Raw genomic sequence first — 25,660 nt, forward strand, 5'->3', positions numbered from 1 at the left:
GAAAAATTATTAAACATCAGATAATTTTGGAGAAGTTGAAAATAACCAGATTTTAAATAGATCAATTCGTACATTGTTGCTGTTAATACACGCATTTACCAACACCGAAACATACTTGTACAGTTTATACTATTCTACAGTCAATGGAATTGGTGATTCGTTTGACTGTTGTTTTCTTTTCGCAATGTCTTTGTGGTATAACATTAACGCCAAAGTTTCCCTGACTCAGACTGGAAATATATTCTAAAGAATCTACCCACCAATAAGCATATAATTCTGTATCAAACCGTGTTAATGGTACATGAGAAACACACACCAACAAATTATCTAAAGATGTTTCAAAGTATAAATTACTCTTCATTTTCTATTCTAAAAAATCAAACTTAATTTCAATCAACAGTTTTTATTATTTCACAATTCAGATTACGGAGCTACTCTGTGGGCAACCTGTACGTGCCCACAACGATTATCAAAACCCGATTTCTGTTGATCTGAATACGCAGACTTCCCGCTGTATCATTGGGAATAAATTTTGGTCAATCAGTAAGTAACTATCAGAATTATAAACTGTTTAATCATTTTACCTACTTTCAATTTTGTATTCCTGAGTTGGTTTGCTTCTTCCTTTTTAATTTCACAGAGGGTTAAACGAGGGCTATCTGTGCTAGCAGTCTCTAATTTATCAGTGTAAATAAACTACTGGGCTACTGTATTACAAATGAATCGTAGGATTGACCGTTATCATGAAAACGTCTGAACAACTGAAAGGGTGAGCATGTTTCTTATGACGAATATTTGAACTCACGACCCTCACGCTAAAAATCAAGCGGCATGACCAGGTAATTAAATTTTGTATCATTCTTACGAGAAAAGTGAAATTTCGCAATATTTATATATTAAAAGTTTAATATACTCAATAGTTTAAAGTAACCTGAATTAGCTGTTACCAATTATCTTCTGCTATTACGATTTCCTGTAAACAAATTGTGACGGTCATTCTTTGTCAGCTCACTATCCAATACTTTTTTCGTATCTCAAACTGCTGTTGTAGCTTCCACCACCTCTTGAGCCATAGGTAGAGTCTAAGCCTCGGGTTGTGTCTCTTTCTAACTCTTTCTTATTTTCTCCTTTATTTCTGTTACTTTTATGAAAACCTGGATCCCTGTTACTTTCATGTCTCCCCCTTTGTTTCCGTGATTACCGCAACTATCGTAGATGTTCCGTGTTTTTATCGTTATTTCCATTTTTAGCTTTACTTCTTATAGTGCAGACCGTAGTAAGAAAAAAGGAAAAGGAAAACCTGTGATAAAAATATATGTATTAAATTTTAACTTTCTTACGAAATTATAACCATTTAAATAATCTGCACTCTCGTCGTGGAAAGCTTGTATATCACATTTTTTTTGTTTTTTTCTTACAAAGACAATATATTTCCTCTGAAAGCTTACAGGTACACAGAAGTTTCAGTACACACGTGCATCAAACAATGATGATTATAGAAGAACAATGATTCTATAAAATATGTTGAGAAAGTTTCCGCTGCACGTTCAGCGTTTAGTCTGTGATTAATTGACGCTAACAAGGTCACTCAAGGGGTTATGGAAACTATGGACACTGTATTAATGAGTGGAACCAGGAAGAAACTGTGACAGGTTGACACCACCTGATGATGGAATAAAGTTACGAAGGATTGATTACTGAAAACTTAAAGCATCCTGAATTGTAAACAGCTGGCTTATTGATCAAATATCGATAACAAGAATGTGAGAACAGATACAAGGAAAATCTCGGGATCAAACATTTGACCATGTAGTAATATTTCTTTTGGAACATTACTTTTTCGAATTGCAAAAACTTGAAATATATTTTACGGAAATTAACCTAAGCCAGCATTTGATTCTGTATAAAATCGTGTTCCTTGAACAGGAGAAACACACAGACAGACACATTAACGAAAGTTTTCTTTTTACTATAAATTACACTTTATTTCTTACTTGATTCAGTTTATTCAGAACATCATTTTTATTGGTGATAATCCGGATCCTCACAAGCTTTAAAAAAGAAAAGATATATAAAGTTTCATATAAATTAAAGAAAAAGCACAAAAGTTTCGATGTTGTAATAAGTAAGTTATTTAATTAAATTTAATTATTTTTAAAGGATTGTGGAAGTTTATTCGTGATGACGAGAAACCAACTTGAAGTAAAAATGTATCTTAAGATGTTTGGTATGGGTATTAAAACATTCACTGAGATTAAGTTGAGAACAACATTTCCACCTTCTCAGGTCATCTTCAGGTTGACAAAGAGTTGAATACTTTCTCTTGGTTAATTTTAGGAAATTCATGTTTTAACACAACTATAAATTATTTTATGGCAAACAGGAATAAACTGTCCAGTGATTTAAAGAGCCGAATTATTGTAAAATACAAGTCTCGTGTATATCTTTCCGGTGTTACTACACAACTTAATGTGCCGAAATCTATTGTTCAAACAATAATTGCCAAGTTTAAGCTCACAAAATCAGCTGCTAACCTACCCCGTTCTGTACGACCCACCAAGATTTCAGAAAGAACCAAGAGGAAGGTTCTCAGAAAAGTTAGTAAGAACCCTTGTTTAACACGTAATGACATACAGAAACTGGTAAGGGAAACTGTGGTTGAAGTAAGCACCTCTACAGTTACGAACACGTAACTCTCTTCTGGGTTCAAAACATGTCGTCCACGTAGAAATCCATATTTAAAGCCTGTTCATTTAGAAGCACGATTGAGGTATGCAAGAATACTCATTCTTTGGTCAGACAAGACTAAATCGAGCTTTTTGGCCACAATGATGTTCGCAATATTTTCCGTTAAAAGGGGGAACGAAATCTTCCAAAGAATACCGTTCCTAATGTGAAATACGGAGGTGGCTCGATCATGCTGTGGGGCTTCTTCAGATCTTCTGGTGTAGGCAGCCTTCACCGCGTCAACGAAATCATGAAAAAAGAAGAGTATGTTGATATATTAGGCACTTATATCATGAATGGTGCTCGGAACTTGCGGCTTGGACAATGTTGGATCTTCCAGCACGACAATGATCCTTATCACACATCGAAATATGTGCAATCCTGGTTGCAGAGAAATCATATAAGCGTTCTGGAGTGGCCATCGAAGTCACCCAATCTCAACCCAATTAAAAACGTTTGGAATGGGTTGAAGACCACGGTTCATCAACGTCATCAGAAAACCTTGCAAGAATTGGAGACCTTTTGAAAAGAAAAATGGGAAAAAATTCCAGTCGAGTACTGTCAAACGATCATAGAGGGCTATGAGGAGAGATTGAGCCAAGTAATTCACCTGAAGGGCTGCACAACTGACCATTAATGTAGACGCACGAACACTTTCTGCACCTCCTACATTTTATTATTTGTTTATAAACAGTTTATTTGTCGTTCAATTTACATAGAAATGTATGTAGATGTGTGTTGATATAATATTTATAATATACCTTACTTTCATTATCCTAATCGTAACACTTTTTAAGTTATGAGGAAAAAACTATTCACGACGCAGTAACACGAACACTTTCTATCGTATCTGTAACTTATAGCTGCTATCAACGTCTTTTATCCTATCGCAGTCTAATGAAGATGAGGACAGTGGTAAATTTTCTACAGTTTATTATATAAGTTTATTATCGTTGAAATTGTAACACAACTCACCGGAGACAAATAGTTGTATTTGTTGAATGATATAATTTCAGTGTAAGAAGAGGCACTTCTCTACGCAGAATAATATGAGATAATTACATCAAATTTAATTACTGTTCATAAGAGACCTGATCTCATTTCGGTTCATTATTAGTGAAATATAAATTGATGAAGTAATTCTCAGAAAGATACTCTTATACAGTATAGAAGAATCAACAGTAATCCAGCACTTTGACAAATGAAACAACAAACAAGAAGTATTATGTTCAATTTCCCACCACGCTCTTCAGAAATTAATTTTGCTCTATTTATCTCACATTATTCTGCCACTTCTCACACTGGAATGATACCATGCATCAAATACAACTATTTATCTCTCGTGAGTTGTGATTGAGTTTGACCAATAATTAACTTACAATATAAAGTGTAAAACACTTACCACTAACGTCATCTTCATTATACTACAATAAGCTAAAAGACGTTGATATCAGCTGTAAGTTGTTTAGTTATGTTAACACTGGAATGATACCATGCATCAAATACAACTATTTATCTCTCGTGAGTTGTGATTGAGTTTGACCAATAATTAACTTACAATATAAAGTGTAAAACACTTACCACTAACGTCATCTTCATTATACTACAATAAGCTAAAAGACGTTGATATCAGCTGTAAGTTGTTTAGTTATGTTAACAGTGTTCTTGAAATTTACGAATTTATATAATATGTTGTTATGACGCAATCATAGTGAAGGCCACAGCTCTGAGTTACGAAACTGTTATAACCCAGATTACAACTTACTGATTTTAAATTATACAAAGGTCGTACTTTATAATTCGCTATCTTCTTCAGATGTATTGATAAAATAATTTAAACCACAAATCAACGTTATAAATTTCATACAAATGTTTCAGTTTTCTTTTTGATTCTGATGTGCATTCAAAGTCCGATATCATGCTGAATAAACATTTGGTGTTTATATCGCTAGTTTGTCTTTGTTTCCCTTTGCTGGAATCTGAATTATTGCATGTAAAAACTTTAATATGTTTTTTTATATACACATTATTATTATTTATTTCTTTGTCACATTCCAAACGAGTTTAGGTCAAGTACAGATACGTTATGTTATGTGAAACTTTATAACTGTGTTTATTTAAGGCTATTTAGGTGAAAATTAAATATTTTATTTAAATTATACGTTCTACGGTGCGTTCAATAATTACTTCTTATTGACTTATTCTATGTTTCACAGAACAGACAACTGAATATATGGAAGACTCAGCAGAGAGACCGATGTCGCTTTACTATAATAAAAACACACAAACACAACAGTATATAAATAAACTTTCCGAACGTTAATTTTTATTGCCAGATACTTATTTAGTAACAATTGTTTCACAGTTGGTATTGAATGTATGATTAACAACTCATGTTCTCATTGGATATCTTTCTCTATCCACATTATTTCTTCAATCAACAACTGTTTACGAATCTGTAAACAGATCTGAAATTAATGCAAATATTAAATTTACTAAATTGTTTCTCAGTCATTGAAACGTGTTTCGTATGGTATGTTTTTTTTCTTATAAGGTTAGTTACACTGTGTTCATTTATTATAATGTCTATAATATATTTAATTTATAATGTTTACAAGGTATGTTGTATCGAAAGGCTTTTGTGAATGGTATTCCGCAATTTATGTTTGTCGTAAAAAATGCGGTTTTAAAAGAAAATGTAGTCAGAAAAAGATATTATACGCTTATAGTGTGCATGTAACACTGTTATGACATTCTGTTATATTTGTTGAAAATCTCTAAGGAACAATATAAAATTCGAACAGGTTAAAATGTAATAGGTTTAACACCTTTGTTTAATGTCAAGTATAAATGTGTCTTATAATGTTTATCAGTTTTTTGTTTTATAAACTTTTTATAATGAGGGTTATTGTGCATTGTTAGCTTGATATCTTGTTTAAAAATAACATGGATCTTTTAACATATTGTCTTTATTACGGCTTATAATAAGTATAAATATTTTTTTCAATTACCTATTTTAATCCCTAGATTTCTCATCAAATTCTGATCTCTATTGGTTCATTAGATCAAAAACTAGTAAAAATAATATTACAGTTTGACTGTTGACAGTTTTGTTGAATCATTTTAAACTGGACAATAACATGTCATACTGTTTTACTATATCACAGTAAAACTGTAACCATGCAGGATTTATTGAAGTGTCAACGAAAATTAAAGCCGTAGAGCTCGTTCTACAACACTGTTTCAGTTCATTATTGAAAAGGAAATGACGATTATAGTGCCATCTAGTGTGACTCAAATACTTTAAAAAACTTTTTTTGGGTGTGTGTCCGAGATTTCATTTTAAGATTATGATAAAATCACATCAAATAATGATTTCTGACTGGAGATGATAGTAAAGCACCAAGAGTGAATTTAATTAGTCTTACCGTTACTGCTTTCATTTCTCAAAATAAAAATAGATGGGCAGATTTTATGGTATCTAATAATAAACTGTCTTATCAAAGAAAGCTTCGACTGTCACCAATCCTACTTCATATGCAATAAACTAACTCTGAGAACTGGCTACTTAGATATTAAAATTTATCTGTTAGTGTCATGTGAGTTTTTGGCCCAATAATTTGTGGTTTAGATTATGAGATTAGTGAACAAAATAATGATGAGTTAATAAATAACTTGCTTGTCTGATCAAAAAGCGGAAACAATTGCTGAATGATTTGTAAATGACATAATAGCGAGACACGGTGTAACCCAGTACTTACTGACGGATAGAGATAGTAACTTCGTTTCTTAGTTGGTAAAAGGCATTCATCAATTGTTAGGTGTCCAGAAAACTGAAACAACTGCTTTCATCCAGTAACTTCCGTATTAGTAGAAAGATTCAACACAACTTTGCTAGTTTTGATCTCTCAACACTGTGAGAAAGATCAGAAAACTTGGGAAGAGCTGGTTCATCTGTTACATAAGTGATGAAAATGAGTCTACTCTGGAAAGTTCGTTCTTTACATTACATGGTAGAGATGTACTGATCCCTATACAAGAAATAATAACACGAAAAGTATTTTATCATGCGGTAGATTACGATTACAAGAGCTATTACAGAAAATGAAGTTAGACTTTCAGTTACCTGATAAACATTTAACACAACCTTCTGAACATGGAGAGAAACAAACAAATAAAAAGTCAAAACTAATAATAAAGAGTTAGTGTTAGCTCTTGTGAAGAAACACGTGGTGTGTTAGGACCTTTTAACAATATGTTGAGCCTTATGGAAGTTGAAATTAGAAATAAGTAGACAATATAAGATGTGTCTATACATTGTTGTATATGTTATACATACATATGTGTGTGGTTATAAGACACTTGTCTTTATATGTTTTAGTAGTAAACATATCTGTAGTTTTACTTTTGTCATTTTTCTATAGATGATTGGAAACATGGCGGCACAGAACGAAAGTATGACGGGTATGATTTTTATTGAAGAAGGAAATTTTAATTATAAGAAGATAAGTGGATATGTTTCGAAGATATATGATTCTTATAGTATGTTTGATTAATAATTTTATCACGAGAAGAACTAATCTCATTGGGAAATTTTTTATGGTAAGTACTCGTGTTAATTTCGATGAGAGCGGTTTGGAAAATATGACGTTATTTCACATGACAAATCAGGTAATACCTATCTAATGCTTAGTAAGGATCTTACAGGAAGGATTAACTAAGAACTATGAGGCCTCAGACGGTATCTTGTTAAGATAGAATATTTTTATTAGAATAAAGATATTAAAGATAGCATTTTGATTTCCTTTCGGAACCCACAAAAACGTGGTTTAATAGACAGGTGGAAATGTTTTGAAACTGTTCGCTGGCTCTTATTGTGGAAATGATAGATGAAGATATGCTGAAAAATATTGAAGGTCTAATTAGAGTTTTTGACCCTGAATTGTGTGAAAATATAATAATTTTATTTTCACAAAATTAAGACACCAGGAACTTCATTATTTTATATGTAAAAGATGAACTCTTCTTATTGATATTAAATTAAATATAAATCGGTTTGATTATCAAACTGATGTAATTAAATTGATGAATAGTTGATATTTTGGATTGGCTAGAATTTGTTCTGCTCACAGCCAGTGAATTATATTATCCTATAGCTTTAAAAGTGAAACAACTCCCCTTAAACATGTGGTCAGCTATCGGTCAATTACATCTTTCTTTCTTTGTGAATCTGACGATGACCGAAGAAGGTCGAAATGTTGTTCGCTCCTCTACATAAAAATTTGTTTCAACCCAAACAGCTGTTTAAAAAATATATTTTTGTCTACAAGTGAATTTTCTCGTCATCACTGATTATGTAAAATCTGTTTTGAAAACCAGAATAACTTATATCTCATTTAAATGTCATACATGTCAGGCTTATGTAATATTGCAAAAACTCTTTGGAACATTATTCAAAACTCCAAATGCAGTGATATTATTCAGCCACACTCTCACATGATATCAACAGATCAATTTTAATAATTAGTTAGTCAAACCTCAAAGTTAGTTTATGGATTAAAAAGTAGGGTTGGCTGCAGTCAAAGCACGATTTCATAATATAGTTTTTTCATCATACACTAAGACATCTACCCACCTATTTTCATTTTAACAAATCAAATCGTTGGCCGTAAGATGAATGAAAAGTCACTATTAATGCTTTACTGCCATCCACAGTCAGATATCATTATCAGATGGGATTTTATCATCATCTTAAATTAAAATCTCATTGTTGGACAGGTACACAGTGAAAAAACATATTTTTCTTCTTTTATAGTGCGTGACTTTCAATAGATGGCGCTGTATTCTTGGAGAACAACTTTCCTTTTCGAAATGAAATTATTGTTTAAGAAAATTTTGAAACACATAACTTAAGTTTACAGATTTCTCCATTTTTGGAAATTCCATTTCCAACGTGTGATATTTTTTTACCAATGGGGATCAGAATTTGATAATTAATAAAGTGATTGATAAAACTAATTGAGAATAAGATTTATACTTATTACAAGCCGTAATATTGAAAATATCACAGAAAATCTTTGTCATTTCAAACCAAGATATAAGGTAATAATACTTATAAAAAGTGAATAAAATGAAAATTTAATGAACATTATAACACATTTATACTTCACACGAGACATTTGTGTCAGACCTGTTACATTGTTTACCTTTACAGTTTTTATTTGCTTCTTTAGACATTTTCAATAAGCAGAATAATTTATAATAATAACATTAACACTACACAATACACATGTGATATCTTTTGCTGACTACGTGTTTCATGTCAGACCGGTTTATATACAATAAACATAGTTTGTGGAATATTATTTACGTAAGCCATTTGATACAACATACATTATACATATCATAAATTAAATATATTAAAGACATTATAATCAATAGAGTTACTAAAACTAACCTTAAAAGAACAACAGAGCATACTTTACGAAGCACGTATGAAATAATTGAAAACAAAAGAGTAAAGTTTATTAAACATTTGTAATGATTTCAGATCTGTTTATATAATCTTAAAACATTTCTTAATTAAAACTTTAACGTGCATAAAAATCGTATTTAATTAGAACATTAGTTGTTAATTATACATGCTACACAAACTAAACAAAATATGTTATAAAATAACTTCCTGTCAATAAAGCGTTCGGTAAATTTATTTATATTCATTTGTAAACTTTTCACTTAAAGAAACTTAACCTAAACTAAGAAGAAAACTTTCGTATAACATAACGTAACTGTACCTAACTTAAACTCAAAATGAACGTTTCAGTGTGACAGATAAATAAATAACAGTAAGGTGATAAAATAGAAAACAAATAATTCAGATATTGATTTGAAACGAAGCAAGTTTGTAAAAACTGAACTTCTTCAGAGAGAAACTAAGACTTTCCTAAATAAAAATGATGGTCAGAAAATTTTTCAGAATTTGAAAATGACCAGATGATAAATAGATCAATTCATACATTGTTGATATTAATATACCTACTTACCAACATCAAGAGAAGTAACAATAATAAACCATACTTGTTTGATGTAACTTGTTACAAAAGTTTACATCATGGATACGAAGACAAATTCAGCTTACAAATTTACCTTGCTGAAACTTTACTGTATTATATATGAGATGCTAGAGTATAGAACGTGAAATATAATTACAAAATTCAGTTTCATTGTTGTTTTGATACAAGGCTACATCCTGGACTATCTCAACCTTGACCAAAGCGGAGAATCAAATGATAGAGTTTACTTTTAGAAGTCTGGAAAACATGACCGTAAACTTTTAATTTAGTAATATTCAGATATTAACGTACTTATTGTTAGTTGTTATAATTTTCTAGGTGTGTGTAGAGAATCTCTTATGACAGTTTATGCATTGTAATGTTCACCATATCTTCTCAGAACACATTTAGCGATACGTCAAAAAACATATAAACTTGTTGTTCTCAAACAATGCAATAAACATATATTTTTCACCTGTGACTTAGCGGCTCATAAAATTGCTCTGAGTTTTCAAAGACGGAACGTTTTCCTCGTAACTCCGTCTTTTTTTGACTGATTTGAAATCTAATTCTCGTTTCGGAATCAAGAGGTTAAACTATTCAAATGTTCTATTTCACCACGACCACGGTCTCATAGGATGCGTTACTGTTAATACCGTCCAGAAGAATTTTAATTTGAGGTCAGGTAAGTAGAGGTCGTGATGAGCAATCAAATGGAATCGGCAGTCAGAATGTTCCACACATGGTATAACTAGCACACAAAACTATAGTAAATAAAAATAGGGAAGGTCTCATAGATTAATTAACTTTAACCCTGCCTAAAAGAATTTCAAGTGCCGCAGCTATTGAAGATTCTCCCTTGCATTAATACATCCTGTTCATACATATTTGTATAGTTTATTTTACTTACAGAAACATATTTGTATAGTTTTCAGTATTTAAAGAAACATACTTGGGTGGTTTATATTATTTCGAGAAACATACCAGTGTTGTTTATACTATGCTGCAACCAATGGGACTGGTGATTTGTTTCACTTTTTTTTATCTCAATGTCTTTATGATGTAATATTAACGCTCAAGTTTTCCTGAGTCAGGACTGGAAATATATTCTAAAGAAACTACCCTAAATAAGCTTATGATTCTGTATAGAACCATGTTACTGGTACAGAAGAATCACACAGATAAACAAATTCACGAATTATTTCTTTTAAATATAATTTACATTTCATTTTCTGTTCTGGAAAAATCGAACTTAGTTTTAATTCAAATTGTGTTTTCTATTTCACAATTCAGTTTACAGTAATTTGAATAGGAATTTTTTTTCGCATCACATAATTTTCTGGTTTTTAATTAAATGAAGAAGAGATTTCAGGACATGAAATTTACCGACGAGAATCCTAATCCTAAGAAATAGTAAAATTATAAAAAAATTATCAACTTTCATATAAATTGAATTAATATCACATAAAGTGTCATGATGGTGTAAGTACGTTATTATATAATTAATTTTAATTATTATTAAGGGATTGTGGTGTTTCATGTATTAAAAAAACTAAAAACTACATCCTACATGTATTTAATTAATTTTGTAATTGGTTTCAACAAACCCTGACTTATATATATTTATAAAACTGTTCTACTTTAAGTTTAAGTTTCATTAAAAGTACGTATAAAAATATATATGTATATACAAAAGTTGGATCTTGTGTACTACGTGGTTTATCGTAAACCCTGTCTCCTATATAAATCTTTACATAATTATGGATGACTTTAGTGACTTTAATCGCTAATATGTGGTGTAGGTTATATGTGATAAACAAAGTTCAGGTTGCTCACTGTGAAGCAATGTATTAAGTAAACAACATGACATAAGACCCTTATGTTTCTCATTTCATACTTAACACGTTTATTAATGTGAATAAATTTTAAGCTCTTACACATTACTTAGAAAAGCAATTACTTATATTAACCATCCGAAAGAGGCGAATTCTTTAAATATTCAACAATTTTAAAAATAATAAAGTTAACAAAGCAACTTGTTGCAATCATTAGCACACCAGAAACGATAAGGTCTGATATTTATTAAAAGACCAGACTATACATTATTAATTCATGTGAGATAATATTAACGTTAATAAATAAAACATTATATGGATCAGGAATTTTAAAAAGACGTTATGACGTGACATGAAGTATCATCGTGTAACATATGTTGTATAAGAATATCTTAATGTGACTAATGAACGAAAATGTTAAAACACTGCAGTCGGTTGTCTACTGGGATTCAAACCATTAATTATACTTTTGTAAATCTGTGAACTTACACTTTACATTTCCTAGAGATATATTCAGTTATATTCCAGCATTATTAGCAACTATAATTATTCAAGAACGTTTAACTCTAAACGTCAGGCATTAAATATATGAAACTCTATGCAAAACTACTCAGTAGGCTGTCTATGCCTGTCCACAATGATTATCAAAACCCTATTTCCACTGGTGTGAGTCCACATACACCCCGCTGTGCCACTTGGGGATAAATGTTGGTCAATCAGTAAGTTTCTATAAAAATTATAAACTGTTTAATCATTTTACATCCTTTCAAAGTTGTATTCCTGAATTGGTTTGTTTCATATTTTTAATTTTACAGCAGGTTAAACTAGAGTTATCTGCACTATCCGTCTCTAATTAATCAGTGTAAATCAACTACTGGGCTAGTATATTACCAAGTAATAGTAGAACTGACCGTTACCATTATAATTCCTCTACACCTAAAAAGGGTGAGCATGTTTCGTATGATGGATATTTGAAGCCCCGACGTTTACGCAACGAATCAAACGGCATGACCAGTAAGTTAAAGTTTTCAACATTCTTACGAGAAAAGTGAAAATTTACAATATTTATATATCAAAAGGTTAAAAATACTCAATAACGTATAGTCAGCTGAATTAACTGTTGCCAATTATCCTCTGCCATTACGATTTTCTAAACCCACATTTTAACCGTCATTCTTTGTTAGTTTACTTTCCTATACGCTTTTGTTTCCCAACCGAGTGTCGTAACTTCCACCACCTCTCACGCCAATGTTAGAGTCTGAACCTCCAGTTGTGTCTCTTCCTAACCCTTTCTTATTCTTTCCTTTATTTCCATTACTTTATGAAAACCTGGATCACCGTTACACCCATGTCTGTCATTACCGCTCGTATCTCCCCTTTTGTTTCCGTGATAACCGCAACCATCGTGGATACTCCGGTTTCTATCGTTATTTCCGTTTTTAGCGTAACTTCCTACAGTGCAGACCGTAGTAACCAAAAGCAAAACGAAAACCTGTAATAAAAAATACATATCAAAATGTAACCTTCTTAAAAATTATGATAATGGAAAGTTTGTTTGTCCAAAGTTGTTTTTTTTACACAGACAGGCGTATACTCAAACACACAAATATATTGACTGATCTATCGCATAGCATTTTCCCTTTAAAGCTTTTAACTTTTACTGAGAGTTATTTTTAAATAGATTAGTTTAAATTAAAATTTAACAAAATTATTCATTTCCATATAAGATGAGAACATTTGTCACAGTGGTGTTTCACTAGGAATTCTGTTATACTAAATTTGATTACCCTTTTAAGAATTACGTTATCAATTTACATTTCACTAACACTATTTTATTATGAGATCAGGTCTCTTATCATAGGAAATTAATTTTAATTTAATTACCTCACATTATTCTACGTTTAGGACTGCTACTTCTCGTACTGAAATGATACCATGCAACATATACAACTATTTGTCTTCGGTGAGTGATTTTGCAGTTTGGTCAATAATAAACTGATAGAATAAACTGTAAAACACTTACCAATGTCCTCATGTTCATTAGACAACAATAAAGTAAAAGACGTTGATATCGGTTGTTAGTTAGTTGATTATATCAAGGAACGTATTTCTATAGTGTTGTGATATGACACAATCGTACTTAAGGCCATACCTGTGATGAACAAAACATCTATGACGCAAATTCATATTTATTGGCTTTTAATTAATAACAAAAAAACGTAACTTATATTTGGCTTTTACCCAGATGGACTATCAAACGAAGATAAATCAAACCTATAACATTTTAGAAAATATTTGTTAATTTTCTTTTTGAGACTGATGTACTTTGAAAGACCGATATCAAGCTAAATAATCATTATTGTGTCATATCGTCAGTTCGTGCAAAAAAAAATTACATTTTAATAAATTTATAATTATATTAATAACATGTTTCAGGTAGTTTTGGTTATATTATGTGGAAAAATGTTGAGGTTCGGTAAACATCAGTGAACTACCGGTTTAACAACTTTTTATCAGAAACAACGTCTCAAAATTGGAAATCTATAAATAAGTTACATTTTTCCCTCGCTTGTTTCTTCTGAATAACTTTCTTAAATTCTCCATTCACAAAACTTTATGTAATTTTTCCACCATAGAAATATTCATGAAAAATCAGTACGTACAAATGTTTCATATTAAAACGTAATCTGAACACTTGAGACATTAGGGTTTTGTGGTAAACAATGTTTAAATTATAGCATATTTTTGTTACTTGTTTTTCACTTTTTTAATAAGCGCATTCAGTTTGTTTCTCAGAAACAAAAATAATAAAATACTCAAATGGAATTATAAACTAGTTGTAATTCTTTTGGATTTTGTTCGATCTTGATAAACGTGATTTTCGCGATTTCGATTACCAGACAACGATTTTAAGTAATTTTAGGCTTTGTTGTTTATATCATTATGCAGCAATTCAATTGGTATTTGTCTTTAAGTGTTGTTAGAAACCAGGATAAAAAAACGGAACACTTGCTAATAAAAACCACTTAATTACGAGATGATTGGATGTTGTTTATCTCGTGTTTTGACGTCAACTGTAACGTCAGTTGCAAAAGAAGTAATTTTTCATTCGTTCCAAAACATATACTCTTCAAGATGCATATCATATTCAAAAGAATCTTGTATAAATGAGTCTGAAACATTGCCTAAAGGCCATTCCGAGGCTAATAGGATCCAATTTCTGTTTGGATTCATGAAAAAAACAATTTCAAATACATTTAAAACATTTTTTATTCATGTAACTTTAGACACGAAGTTTACATCATTTCGTTTGCATTTAAGGGTCGAAGGGCGAAGTAGAAGACTTAGTGTGATAACTGATATCTAAGTAAACAACTTGTCTTGAGTTTCGATTTCCTTCAAAACAATATGTGTAAAACCTTTACTTTTAATTTTGTGAAATGTGAAGGCTCAGTCAAATGTAACAGGCTTAGTTAGGCCTAACACGGAATGTTATACGATACTGTCATATTGCTCATTTCAAAACATTAATGACACAATTTATTAGACTTGACTTTTGGTTTAGTAACAATATCTGCATATTCTTATAAAATTACTGTAATGTCCGAAATAAATAAATCTGTGAACTTGACGTCAAAACAAATCATATTCAGAATTCTTACACTTCGTTGTAAAAGTTGAGTTTGAAATTTTTGTGACATATATTCTTATGATAATACAAAAACGACTTCTTATCAAAAGGAAAACATACAAAGTATAGCATATTAGGCCTTTTCTCAGAGGAACCACCCATCTCACTCCCTAATCCCCAGTTATTTTTTATATAATGTTCCAGAATGCTGAACGTTTCGATACCAGTCGAAGACATATCTCAAGTATACCCTTCTGGCGTGGAATCGAACCCCCGATTTTAGCGTGGTTAGTTCGTAGACGTACCGCTGTACCAGCAGGGAACAACGTGTAGTGAGAACTATCGACTTCGTGCAATAACTTTTCTGTTGTGGCAAGTTTAAATTTTTGTGTCTTTCGTCACTAAATATGAAGAACCGCTCGCTCTTCGTATGATTTCCATACAACCTAGTTAATAATGTAATTTGTTTAGATTTTTTTTGAATAACCCAAATTATTACAATCGTCTTGTCTGAGAAACATGAACCTTCTTTTTGTCTTGTCTCAGGATCCAGGTGCGCCTAATTTTATTTTTTCGTACATACGAAGAATCACGAAAAACTTTGTTTTAGGAACTTAAACGATTACATGAAAGATATAATGGAGTGAATTTGTTTCCCCGGGATGGGACACAATACATGTTTACCTAATAGATAAATTCCTTATTTTCACACATCGTTGTTTACCAACTTATTATTGTTCAACTGTAAATTGAAACTATAACTAATTTAGTTGTATGAATAGTTATCACAAAACTTAAATGTGTTTTGTTTCCCATATTTCTTCTATAAGTCCTCTGTTTTATGAACATGGTCGTTATAAAATTTATTTATTTTGTTTTAGAAAGTTTATTCTAAAGAAGTATTTAATCCACGTATTTTTAGATGAATTACATTATGACAAGATTACAAAATATAAGATTATTCGTTTCTTAGTATTTCACGAAAAAAAATTATTGTGTATATTTTCTCATCACCCGTGTATTTCTCCCAGTGTTTGAACTTGTATTAGATTGATTTAACACAAATATGAATGGAAGAAAACTATAAAATATGGTGAACTTCGTAGAATGGACGGCAACTGCTTGTTGTGGAAACACAATTGTAGAGGACGACGTTTAGAAAGTCGACATGAAGACATATTTATTTTACTCCACGGTCAAATGTTTCATCCTGAGATTTATTAATTGTAGTGACGAAGGTGAAATTTGGTTGTCACTGTAAAGTCAATATCGATGTAACATTTCTTGAAGAATGTTTATAAAACCTTTTGATAAATATTAAGAACAAGTTATTCTAAAATATAAAAACATTTATTTATAAATGATGCTGCCATCTGTTTGTACATAAATATTTAATATGAGTTTCACACTGGAACTGAAGAGGGTATATCATTTTCTCCCACATATCTGTTAGTTCCCATAAAGGATGTCAAAAATATTACATTTCTGGTAAACACAGTCCATCATATATGTCCATCATCTTTATATGTATCAAACTTTATTCAATTTATAAGTTTAAACTAACAACGCAGTGGAATGAATAAACGAGTCTAAATATTATAAAACTACACGTGAGGTTTTTCTTTAATAAACCCATTGATTAATTTCGTTATTCAAATAATCTTGTCAAAATATACTAATAATAAACTAGCCTAACTAAGCATTTGATTCTGTATCGAAACGTGTTCCTGGTAAAGAAGAAACACACAGACAAACAGATTAACAAAAGTTTTCTTTTAACTATAAATTACACTTTATTTCTTACTTTATTCTTCTTTATTTTCTGTTACGTAAAAATCAAACTAAATTTCAATGCAAATTTTATTTATATCAAAAATCTGTTTGCAGTAATTTCAATATATTTGTCTTTCATTGTATAACCTACGGGTTGTTGATTGAACAAAGGAAAGACTTCACAACATCATTTCTATCGGCGATAATCCAGATTCTAAGAAGCTGTAAAAAGAAAAATATATATCTAGTTTAATATAAGTTGAATTAAAAGGACAAAACTGTGGATGTTGTTGTAAGTTATTTTATTATAACATATAAATATATATATATATTCCAGTGAGATCTTGTGTAACTAATAATATATTACAGACGCTATTTATGAATCTCTATTTCCTATTACAGCTAATTGTAAAGTAAATCTTCAAATGTTCCATTCTTACCCTTTAATAAAACTTAAGATTACTTATGATGTACAACAATAACAGTCCTTTCTCTTCTCCCAACGACTTAGCCACAACTTTTGTGGCTTAAATCGCTAATATCTGATGTAGGTTCTCAGCGATAAACAAAGTTCACATACACCACTGTGTAGCTTTATATTAAATAAACAACGTGTACTGGTGTTCTAATATTTCTCATTTCATACCAATTCGTTTTTCTAATGTGTATAAAATTTAAGCTCTCAGACATTACACATTACTTAGAAAACTTATTACTTATATTAACAATGAGAAATTGAAAACTCTTTAAATATTCAACAATTTTAAAAACAGTAAAGTTAACAATGCAGCTTCTTACAAACGTTATCAAAGCAGTGACGATGTGGTGTGATTGTTATTAAAAGACCAGACTAAACATTCTTATATCATGTAAGATAATGTTCACATTGATAAAAAAGACATAAAATAAGTCACGAATATTGAAACTACTCTTTTGCCCATGAGAGAACAAGTATGTTTAATACGATAAGGATTTCAATAAGCAATCCTCAGATGCACGAGCCGAGAGGTATGGCCTAGTGGTTAAATTGATTAACATTATTATTAGAAAAGTTAAACTTTGAAACATTTCTGTATTTAAATGTTGATATTCTTACTTATTTATACTAACATGAACAATGAAATTAAGTGAGTTGTTACCAATTTCCCTCCACCAATACGATTTTATGTGTCCAGATGTAGACTGTCATTCATTCTTAGCTCACTATCCAAACTCATTCTGCCTCCTCTATGTCTTTTTGATCGTGTTCCTCTTGTTAACCTATCTCTTAAGTTAGGGTCACTGTCAAAAACCAAGCCTACGTCTGGGTCTCTTCTAAACATATTCTTCTTGTATCTTCTATTTTCGTTACATATTCCGAAATTTGCTTTCTTATCAAAACCACTTTTATTCCCACGTCTGCCAAGAGCTCTGCTATTTCCCCTTAAATCTCCGTAACAACCATAACCATTGTGGATGTTTCGGGTTATTTTGTCACTTCCGTTTTCAGCGTAACTTCCTACAGTGTAGACCGCAATCACCAAAAGTAGAATCAAATTCTGTAAAAAAATAAGTATTTTTTTTATGAAACTATGACCATTAAAAAACAAACTACTTGCTTCTTCTGTGAGGAAATTCTGTGGACCCATAGTTTTTTCACAGAGAGAAACAGTTACACAAACTAGTACGATGTAAATTAGCTTATTTTATAACTTTTCCCATAAAGTTTTTACATTTTATTGTGAAATGTTCAAACATAGAACAGACTAACTATTATGTATTTCACCAACAATGTAATGAGATCAGGTCTCTAATGAACAGAAATTAATTTTGGTCTATTTATCTCATATTATTTTGCCACTTCTTATACTGGAATAATACCATGCACCAAATACAACTATTTGTCTCCGGTGAGCTGTGCTAGAGTTTAACCGATAAGTAACTTACAGAATAAGCTGTAAAACACTTACCACTAGCCTCATCTTCATTTCTGTGCAATAAGCAAAAAGACCTTGATATCGGCTCTAAGTAAGTTCGTTATGTTAATAGTGTTCTTCAAATTTACGAACTTTTATAGCGTATTGTAAATACACAATCATAGTGAAGGCCACAGCTCTGAGTTACGAAACTGTTATAACCCAGATTACTATTTCCTGATTTCAAATTATACAAAGTCATACTTTGTAATTGGATTCTTCTTCATATGTATTGACAAACAAATTTAAATCACAAATCAACGCTACAAACTTTATAGAAATGTTTTTAGTTTTCTTTCTGATGCTAATGTACTTTCAAAGAACGATATCGTGTTGAATAAGCCTGATGGGGTTTATATAACTTCGTCCAAAAGTAAAATATAATTTTGTTACAATCTGAATTATTTTGCGTAAAAACTTTAATTTGTTTGTTTTTATTTTACACATTATTATTATTTATTTGTTTGTCACACTCCAAACGAGTTTAGGTTTGGTATCGTTACGTTAAGTGATGTCAAACTTTTTAAATGAGTTAACTTAAGGCTATTTAGATGAAAATTTACTATTTTACTTAAATTATACGTTACACGGTACGTTCAATAAATACTTCTTAATGATTTATTGTTCTATGTTTTACAGTAGAGACAACTGAACATACGGAAGACTCAGCAGAAAGACCGATGTGGCTTTGCTATTATAAAAACACACAAAGACAACTGAATATAAATAAACTTTCTAAACCCGAATTTTTATTGTCAGGTACTTATTTAATAACAATTGTTTCACAATTGGTATAGTATGTGTGATTAACAACTCATGTTCTCACTAAATAAGTTTTATTGGTGTTTCAATCAAAAGCTCTAAACAGATCTAAAATCGATGTGAATATTTACTTTACTAGCTTGTTTCCGAGTAATTGGTACGTGCTTCGTATGGAATGTTCTATTCTTCTTTTAAGGATAGTTACACTATCTTTATTAATTATAATGCCTGTAATATAGGTTATGTTATATCGAATGAATCGATATATTTCTTACTAAATTTTCATCCTTTCTGTGTCATTAGATCAAAAGCTAGTGAATATAGAAATACTGTTTTACCTTTAACAATTTTGATGAATCTTATTAAATTGTACAATAATATGGTACACTGTTTTCCTTTATCGCAGGTACTCTGTAGCCATGCAGGAAATATGGAAGTGTTAACGTAAAGTAAAGCCAAAGACACTGTTCTACAACACTGTTTCAGTTCATTATTAAAAAGGAAACGACGAAAATATGTCAATAACAATATTGTATGTTGGGACTGAAATTGACAAAAATGGAGAAATCTATAAACTTAAGTTTTATTTTATAATTGTTTTGAAACAATGATTTCATTTGATAAATAAATATGTCCTGTCAAATATTGTCTGGAATATAGTGATATCTGGTGTGACTCAAACAGTTTAAAAAAACTGTTTTTTTGTGTATGTGCGTGTCGACAAATGAAATTTTGATTCAAGATTATGATAAAATCTCATCTAATAAAAATTTCTGACTGTAGATGATGGTGAAGCACCAACAGTGAATTTAATTATTCTTACCGCCACTTCTTCAATTTCTTAAAATAAAAATAATGGCAAGATACCTTGGTATCTTATAAAAAAATTATATTATCAAATAAAAGCTTCGACTCTCACCAATCTTGCTTAATTCCAATTAAATATTAAAATTGATCTGTTGATTTAACGTGAGTGTGTAGCCCAATAATTTGTGATTTAGATTATGAGATTAGTGAACAAAATAATTATAAACACAAAATAAAGATGAGTTAATAAATAACTTGCTGCCTGATCAAAAAACGGAAACGATTGCTGAAGCATTTCCAAATAACATAATAGCGAGTTTCTGTGTAATCCAGTACTTACTGACGGATAGAGGTAGTAACTTCGTTTCTACGTTAGAAAATTACATTGATCAATTGTTAAGTGTTCAGAAAACTGAAACTACTGCTTTCCATCCAGTTGCTGCGATATTACTAGAAATATTCAACATAACTTTGCTAGACATAATCTCTCAATACTGTGAGAAAGATAATAAAACATGGGAAGAACTGGTTCATTTATTACAAAAGTGCTGAAAATGAGTCTACTTTGGAAAGTTCGTTTTTTCTATTATATGGTAGAGATGTACTGCTGCTAAAGCAAGAGATAATGACCATAAAAATATTTTATAATGCAGAAGGTTATGATTACAAGACTGAGCTTTTACAGAGACTGCAGTTAGCCTTTGAGATAATTAAAAAACATTTAATACAACATGCTCAAGATACAGAGAAAAAACAAATAAAAAGGCGAAACTAATGAAATAAAATTAGTATATAAATTATTGTTATATACACTTATCGTTAAGAGAGGAAACACCAAGAAATAAGTAGAACTGTGGAAAGACACTTTCAGAGCACTTAAACAAACAAGTTCACTCTATTTTGAGAATACAAAAATGTGTAAAAAAAGAAAACAGTTGGTACATGTTAATGGATTAAAGAAACTGAAGAAAGGAAACCCTATCTTTAGGAATATATGATTGATGAAAACCAGACAACTAACAAAAAGTAAATATTAAAGTCCAATCTTATTATTCGAATAAATTAGATTTATCTCATAACGATGAAGAAATAAGTAAAGCCTAGACAGAAAATTAAGAGTTAGAAGACGCTAATACCACATTAGTATCGAGGACAAGTAACAGGGTCTGTGTATCAAGAACATCTATGACGTCGTAAGATGATACTGTTACCCATGATTATAACCTTAGATCACGTGGTCGTGTATCAACTCAACCAGAAGTAATCCTTACCCCAACTAAAAACGAGTAAAATTTTGTTTTCAAGTAGTTGTACATAGACCTACAAATGACATTAACAGAGTTAATGTTAGCTCTATTGATGAAACACTTGGTGTTCTAGAAGCTTTTAACGATATATTAAGCAGTAGTCGTAGATGTAATTAGACTTAAGTTAACAATGTAGGACGTCGATAAACAATATTGAATATTTTGTATATATATATATATATGTGTGTCTGAGAGGTTATCGGACATTTCTCTTTATATGTTTTAGTTGTAGAAATATCTGTCGCTTTACTATCCTTCATTATCCTTTTGATGAATGGAAACATGGCAACAAAGATCGTATTTTACCAATGAGAAATAAGAGGCGTATGATATTTATTGAAGAAGAAAATCTTATATTATCATGAGATATGTGAATAATTTTCGAATTTTTACAGTTTGTTCGATTGATAGTTTGATTACAAGAAGAAGTAATATTGTTCGATAAATCTTTTGACGAAAGTTGTCGTGATAATTTCGATGACGGTGGTTCGGAAAATATTACGTCATTTCATATGACAAACAGGTAATAGCAATCTGATGTCCAGTAAGGATGATACAAGGAGGAACTAAGAACTATGACACCTGATTTAGACGATATCTTGTTAACATTTGAATATTTGTTATTAGAATTAAAGGATATTAAAGATAGGATCACGATTTCCGATCAGATTCCATGAAAACGTGGTTAAATAGACGCAGGTGAAAATGTTTTCAAATTTTTGTTCGCTTAAGTAAATACAAACGATTTACGTCAATTAAACAAGAGAATCGAACAACAAAGACAGGTATAAATATAAATGGTTAACTTAACATGTCACTGTAATGAACTAATTAAACCAGTCTCTTCAATTAGATGACCAGAAATTCTCCTAAGTCTTCGTAAACATTAGAAAATTTTGAAACGTACCAATATCAGACAGTCTAAACCTCATTGAGTAGGACCTGAAATGTTAGTTTTCAAACCTAAAATTCAGAATAACTAACAAAAATTATTATTTACCGTTGGAAATTGTACGAGTGAGTTATGTAAGTTAGAACAAGTATAATATATGTAACTGAAGACAGAAAGTTAGTTCATACTTTATACGTCGAAATATATTACAAATTTTGTGTTAGATGAAATTGATAGGAAGTTACTTCCGTACTTACAATATATGAAACCTACAAATAGTGAATAGATTTAAATGTATTACACATGAACTTCTGTGATGACACCTGCAGCAAAGGATACAATCCAGAGTTGGCGGTGAGTTGTGATGACTAGCTGTTTTCTGCCTATTTTACACTGCGAAATTTAGAACGGCTACCTCAGATAAATCTCGACTAGCTTTGCGCGAAATTTCAAACCAAACCAAATCAACCCTTGTTATATGAAATTCACGGTACTAGATGGTTTTGTATGCCTCACATTCACAAGTTTCTTGACCTTTATAATAAAACTCTCTTCAAGTTGTATTGCTTAGAGAATTTTGTTCGTCTGAAGTATGTTATGAAGATGTTTCAGTTAAAAACTATTGCTAAAAGAATTTAAAAAAATTACCTTACTTTATATATATATAATTTACTTAGTGCGACCTGTGATTGATAAGAAAGACGCTAAAAGTGGTTTAATTAAAGTTGTCAAGTTCATAAGACTTGTATATAATAAAACTTTTGAGGAATTACATAGCTGTATTTATATCAACATATCTATGTTGGTGTAAAGTGTAAGGTTTGGTTTGTTTTAAATTTCGCGCAAAGCTACACAAGGGCTATCTGCGCTAGCCGTCTCTAATTTAGAAGTATGAGACAAGAGGGAAGGCAGCTGGTCATCACCACTTGGGCTACTCTTATACCAACGCATTGTGGGAATGGCCATCACGTTATAACAACCCCAGGGTCGAAAGAGAAAGTATGTTTGGTGTGACGGGATACAAACCCTCGACTCTCAGATTACAAGTTGAGCGCTCTAACCACGTGGCCATGCCAGGCTGATCTACACTTATTTAAATTATTAAAAACAAGACAACGTGAAGTAGAAACAATAAATATTTTATTAAACACGCAGACATGGCGTGACCTGATAGAAAGGTAGCGTTCGACTATTACATAATGTGCTTGTCTCGGATCCCAAACACGGCTATCGAACATGTTCACCTTTTCAGCCCGTGTGAGCGTTATAACATTATGGTCAATGCCGCTATTGTTTCGTAAAGGAATAGCCCAAGAGTTGGTGATGGGTGGTGTTGACCAACTGCCTTCCCTCTAGTCTTACACTCATAAATTAGGGACGGCTAGCACAGATAGCCCTCGAGTAGCTTTGTGCGAAATCCCAAAAAACCAACAAACAAACATTTTCACTTTTTTATTACTGCAATCAGTTTTTTTTTTCCAAAAATAAAAGTATTGAAATACTCAAATGGAATTGTTATCTACTTCAAATTCATTTCGGTTTGTTCAATTTTTAAACATGATTTTAATGATTTCGATTACCAGACGACAATATTTAAATAATTTTACGTTTCGTTTTTTCTCTCATTATGTAGCAATTCACTTGATGCTTATGTTTAAGTGTTGCTAGAAACATTTAAAAACAATCTTTATTGATGTTACTTTAGACACGAAGTTTTCAGCATCTCGTTTGCGTTTAAGGGTCAAATACTTTTATACGTTTAGAACAATGTCAAGGGCGTAGTGTACTAGGAAGTTATGAGTAGAAGTCTCAGTGTGATAACTGATATCTAACTAAAGAAGTTGTTTTGAATTTTGATTTCGTTCAAAATAGCATGTTGGCACTGAGTAAAACCCCTACATTTAATTTCGTGAAATGTGAAGACTCAGTCACATTTAACAGACTTAGTCAAGCCTAACACGCAAAGTTGTAGGTGTAACTTTAAAGTAATATCGTTCATTATACGATTCTCTCATATCGTTCATTATACGATTCTCTCATATCGTTCATTTCAAAACATCTCTGCCACAAGTTATTAGACAGGCCTGTTGGTGTAGTAATAGTATCTGCATATTCTAATGAAATTTTTTGCAATGTCCGTGAAAACTAAATCTGTCATACTTAAAACTTGACGTCAGAACACATATCACACTTAGGGTTCTTACACTTCGTTATAAAAATTTATTTTGATTTTTTTCAAAGATATCTTCTTATGATAATATAAAATCGACTTCCTATCAAACGGAGAACATACAAAGTATAGGATATTAGGCCTTTTCTCAGCGGAATCACACATCCCACCCCTAATTACCAATTAAAATTTATATAATGTTCCATGATACTGAACATTTCGAAACCTGTTGAACAAATATCCTAAGTAGACCCTTCTGTATTTGTGTACATAACTTGAAACAACCAACTGAACTGTCCTGAACAGTACAGCAACACTATCCAGTTAGGGTTTATGTCAACAGGAACAAAACATTTCTGTGAATGAATATATGTTGACTTACATATTTATGTTTCGTTTGCTGTCCCTGTTTAATGACGTCACTAGTTTATAACGGGTGGTGTGTGTGTTTGTTTTTTTATAACAAAGACACATCGGGCTATTTGCTGAGTCCACCAAGGGGAATCAAACCTCCGATATTAGCGTTGTAACTCCGTAGACTTACCGCTTTATCAGCGAAGGTCAAAGTAAAGCTAGTATAGCGTCAGTAAATATGAGGTAGAACCATTCGTTCTTCAGACGAGTGCTATAGAACCAAGTTAATGGAAACGAATTTTCTTTGAACAATCAACATTGTTATAATCGTCTCGTCTTACAAACAGGAAGCTTCTTATACACTTATCTCAGGATCCAGGTGAGCCTAATCATAT

The 25,660-nt window shown here is 31.2% G+C and overlaps 2 protein-coding genes across 2 annotated transcripts in view; both read right to left on the bottom strand.

The window, feature by feature from the left end:
- LOC143254190 (uncharacterized) overlaps positions 1–25,660 on the bottom strand; it is a gene marked incomplete in the record, with an annotated part of 711,062 nt that overhangs the window by 664,841 nt on the left and 20,561 nt on the right.
- On the bottom strand, positions 16,617–19,044 carry LOC143251514 (uncharacterized). The gene is made up of 3 exons (XM_076502790.1): positions 18,968–19,044; positions 18,158–18,556; positions 16,617–17,240 (listed from the first exon to the last, which is right to left on the bottom strand). The coding sequence occupies exons 1-2, from the start codon at positions 18,983–18,985 to the stop codon at positions 18,182–18,184; spliced, it is 393 nt and encodes a 130-aa protein (XP_076358905.1). The 5' UTR covers positions 18,986–19,044; the 3' UTR covers positions 16,617–17,240; positions 18,158–18,181.

This window comes from Tachypleus tridentatus, chromosome 6 (genome assembly GCF_004210375.1).
Source record: "Tachypleus tridentatus isolate NWPU-2018 chromosome 6, ASM421037v1, whole genome shotgun sequence".
Lineage (NCBI taxonomy): Eukaryota > Metazoa > Arthropoda > Merostomata > Xiphosura > Limulidae > Tachypleus > Tachypleus tridentatus.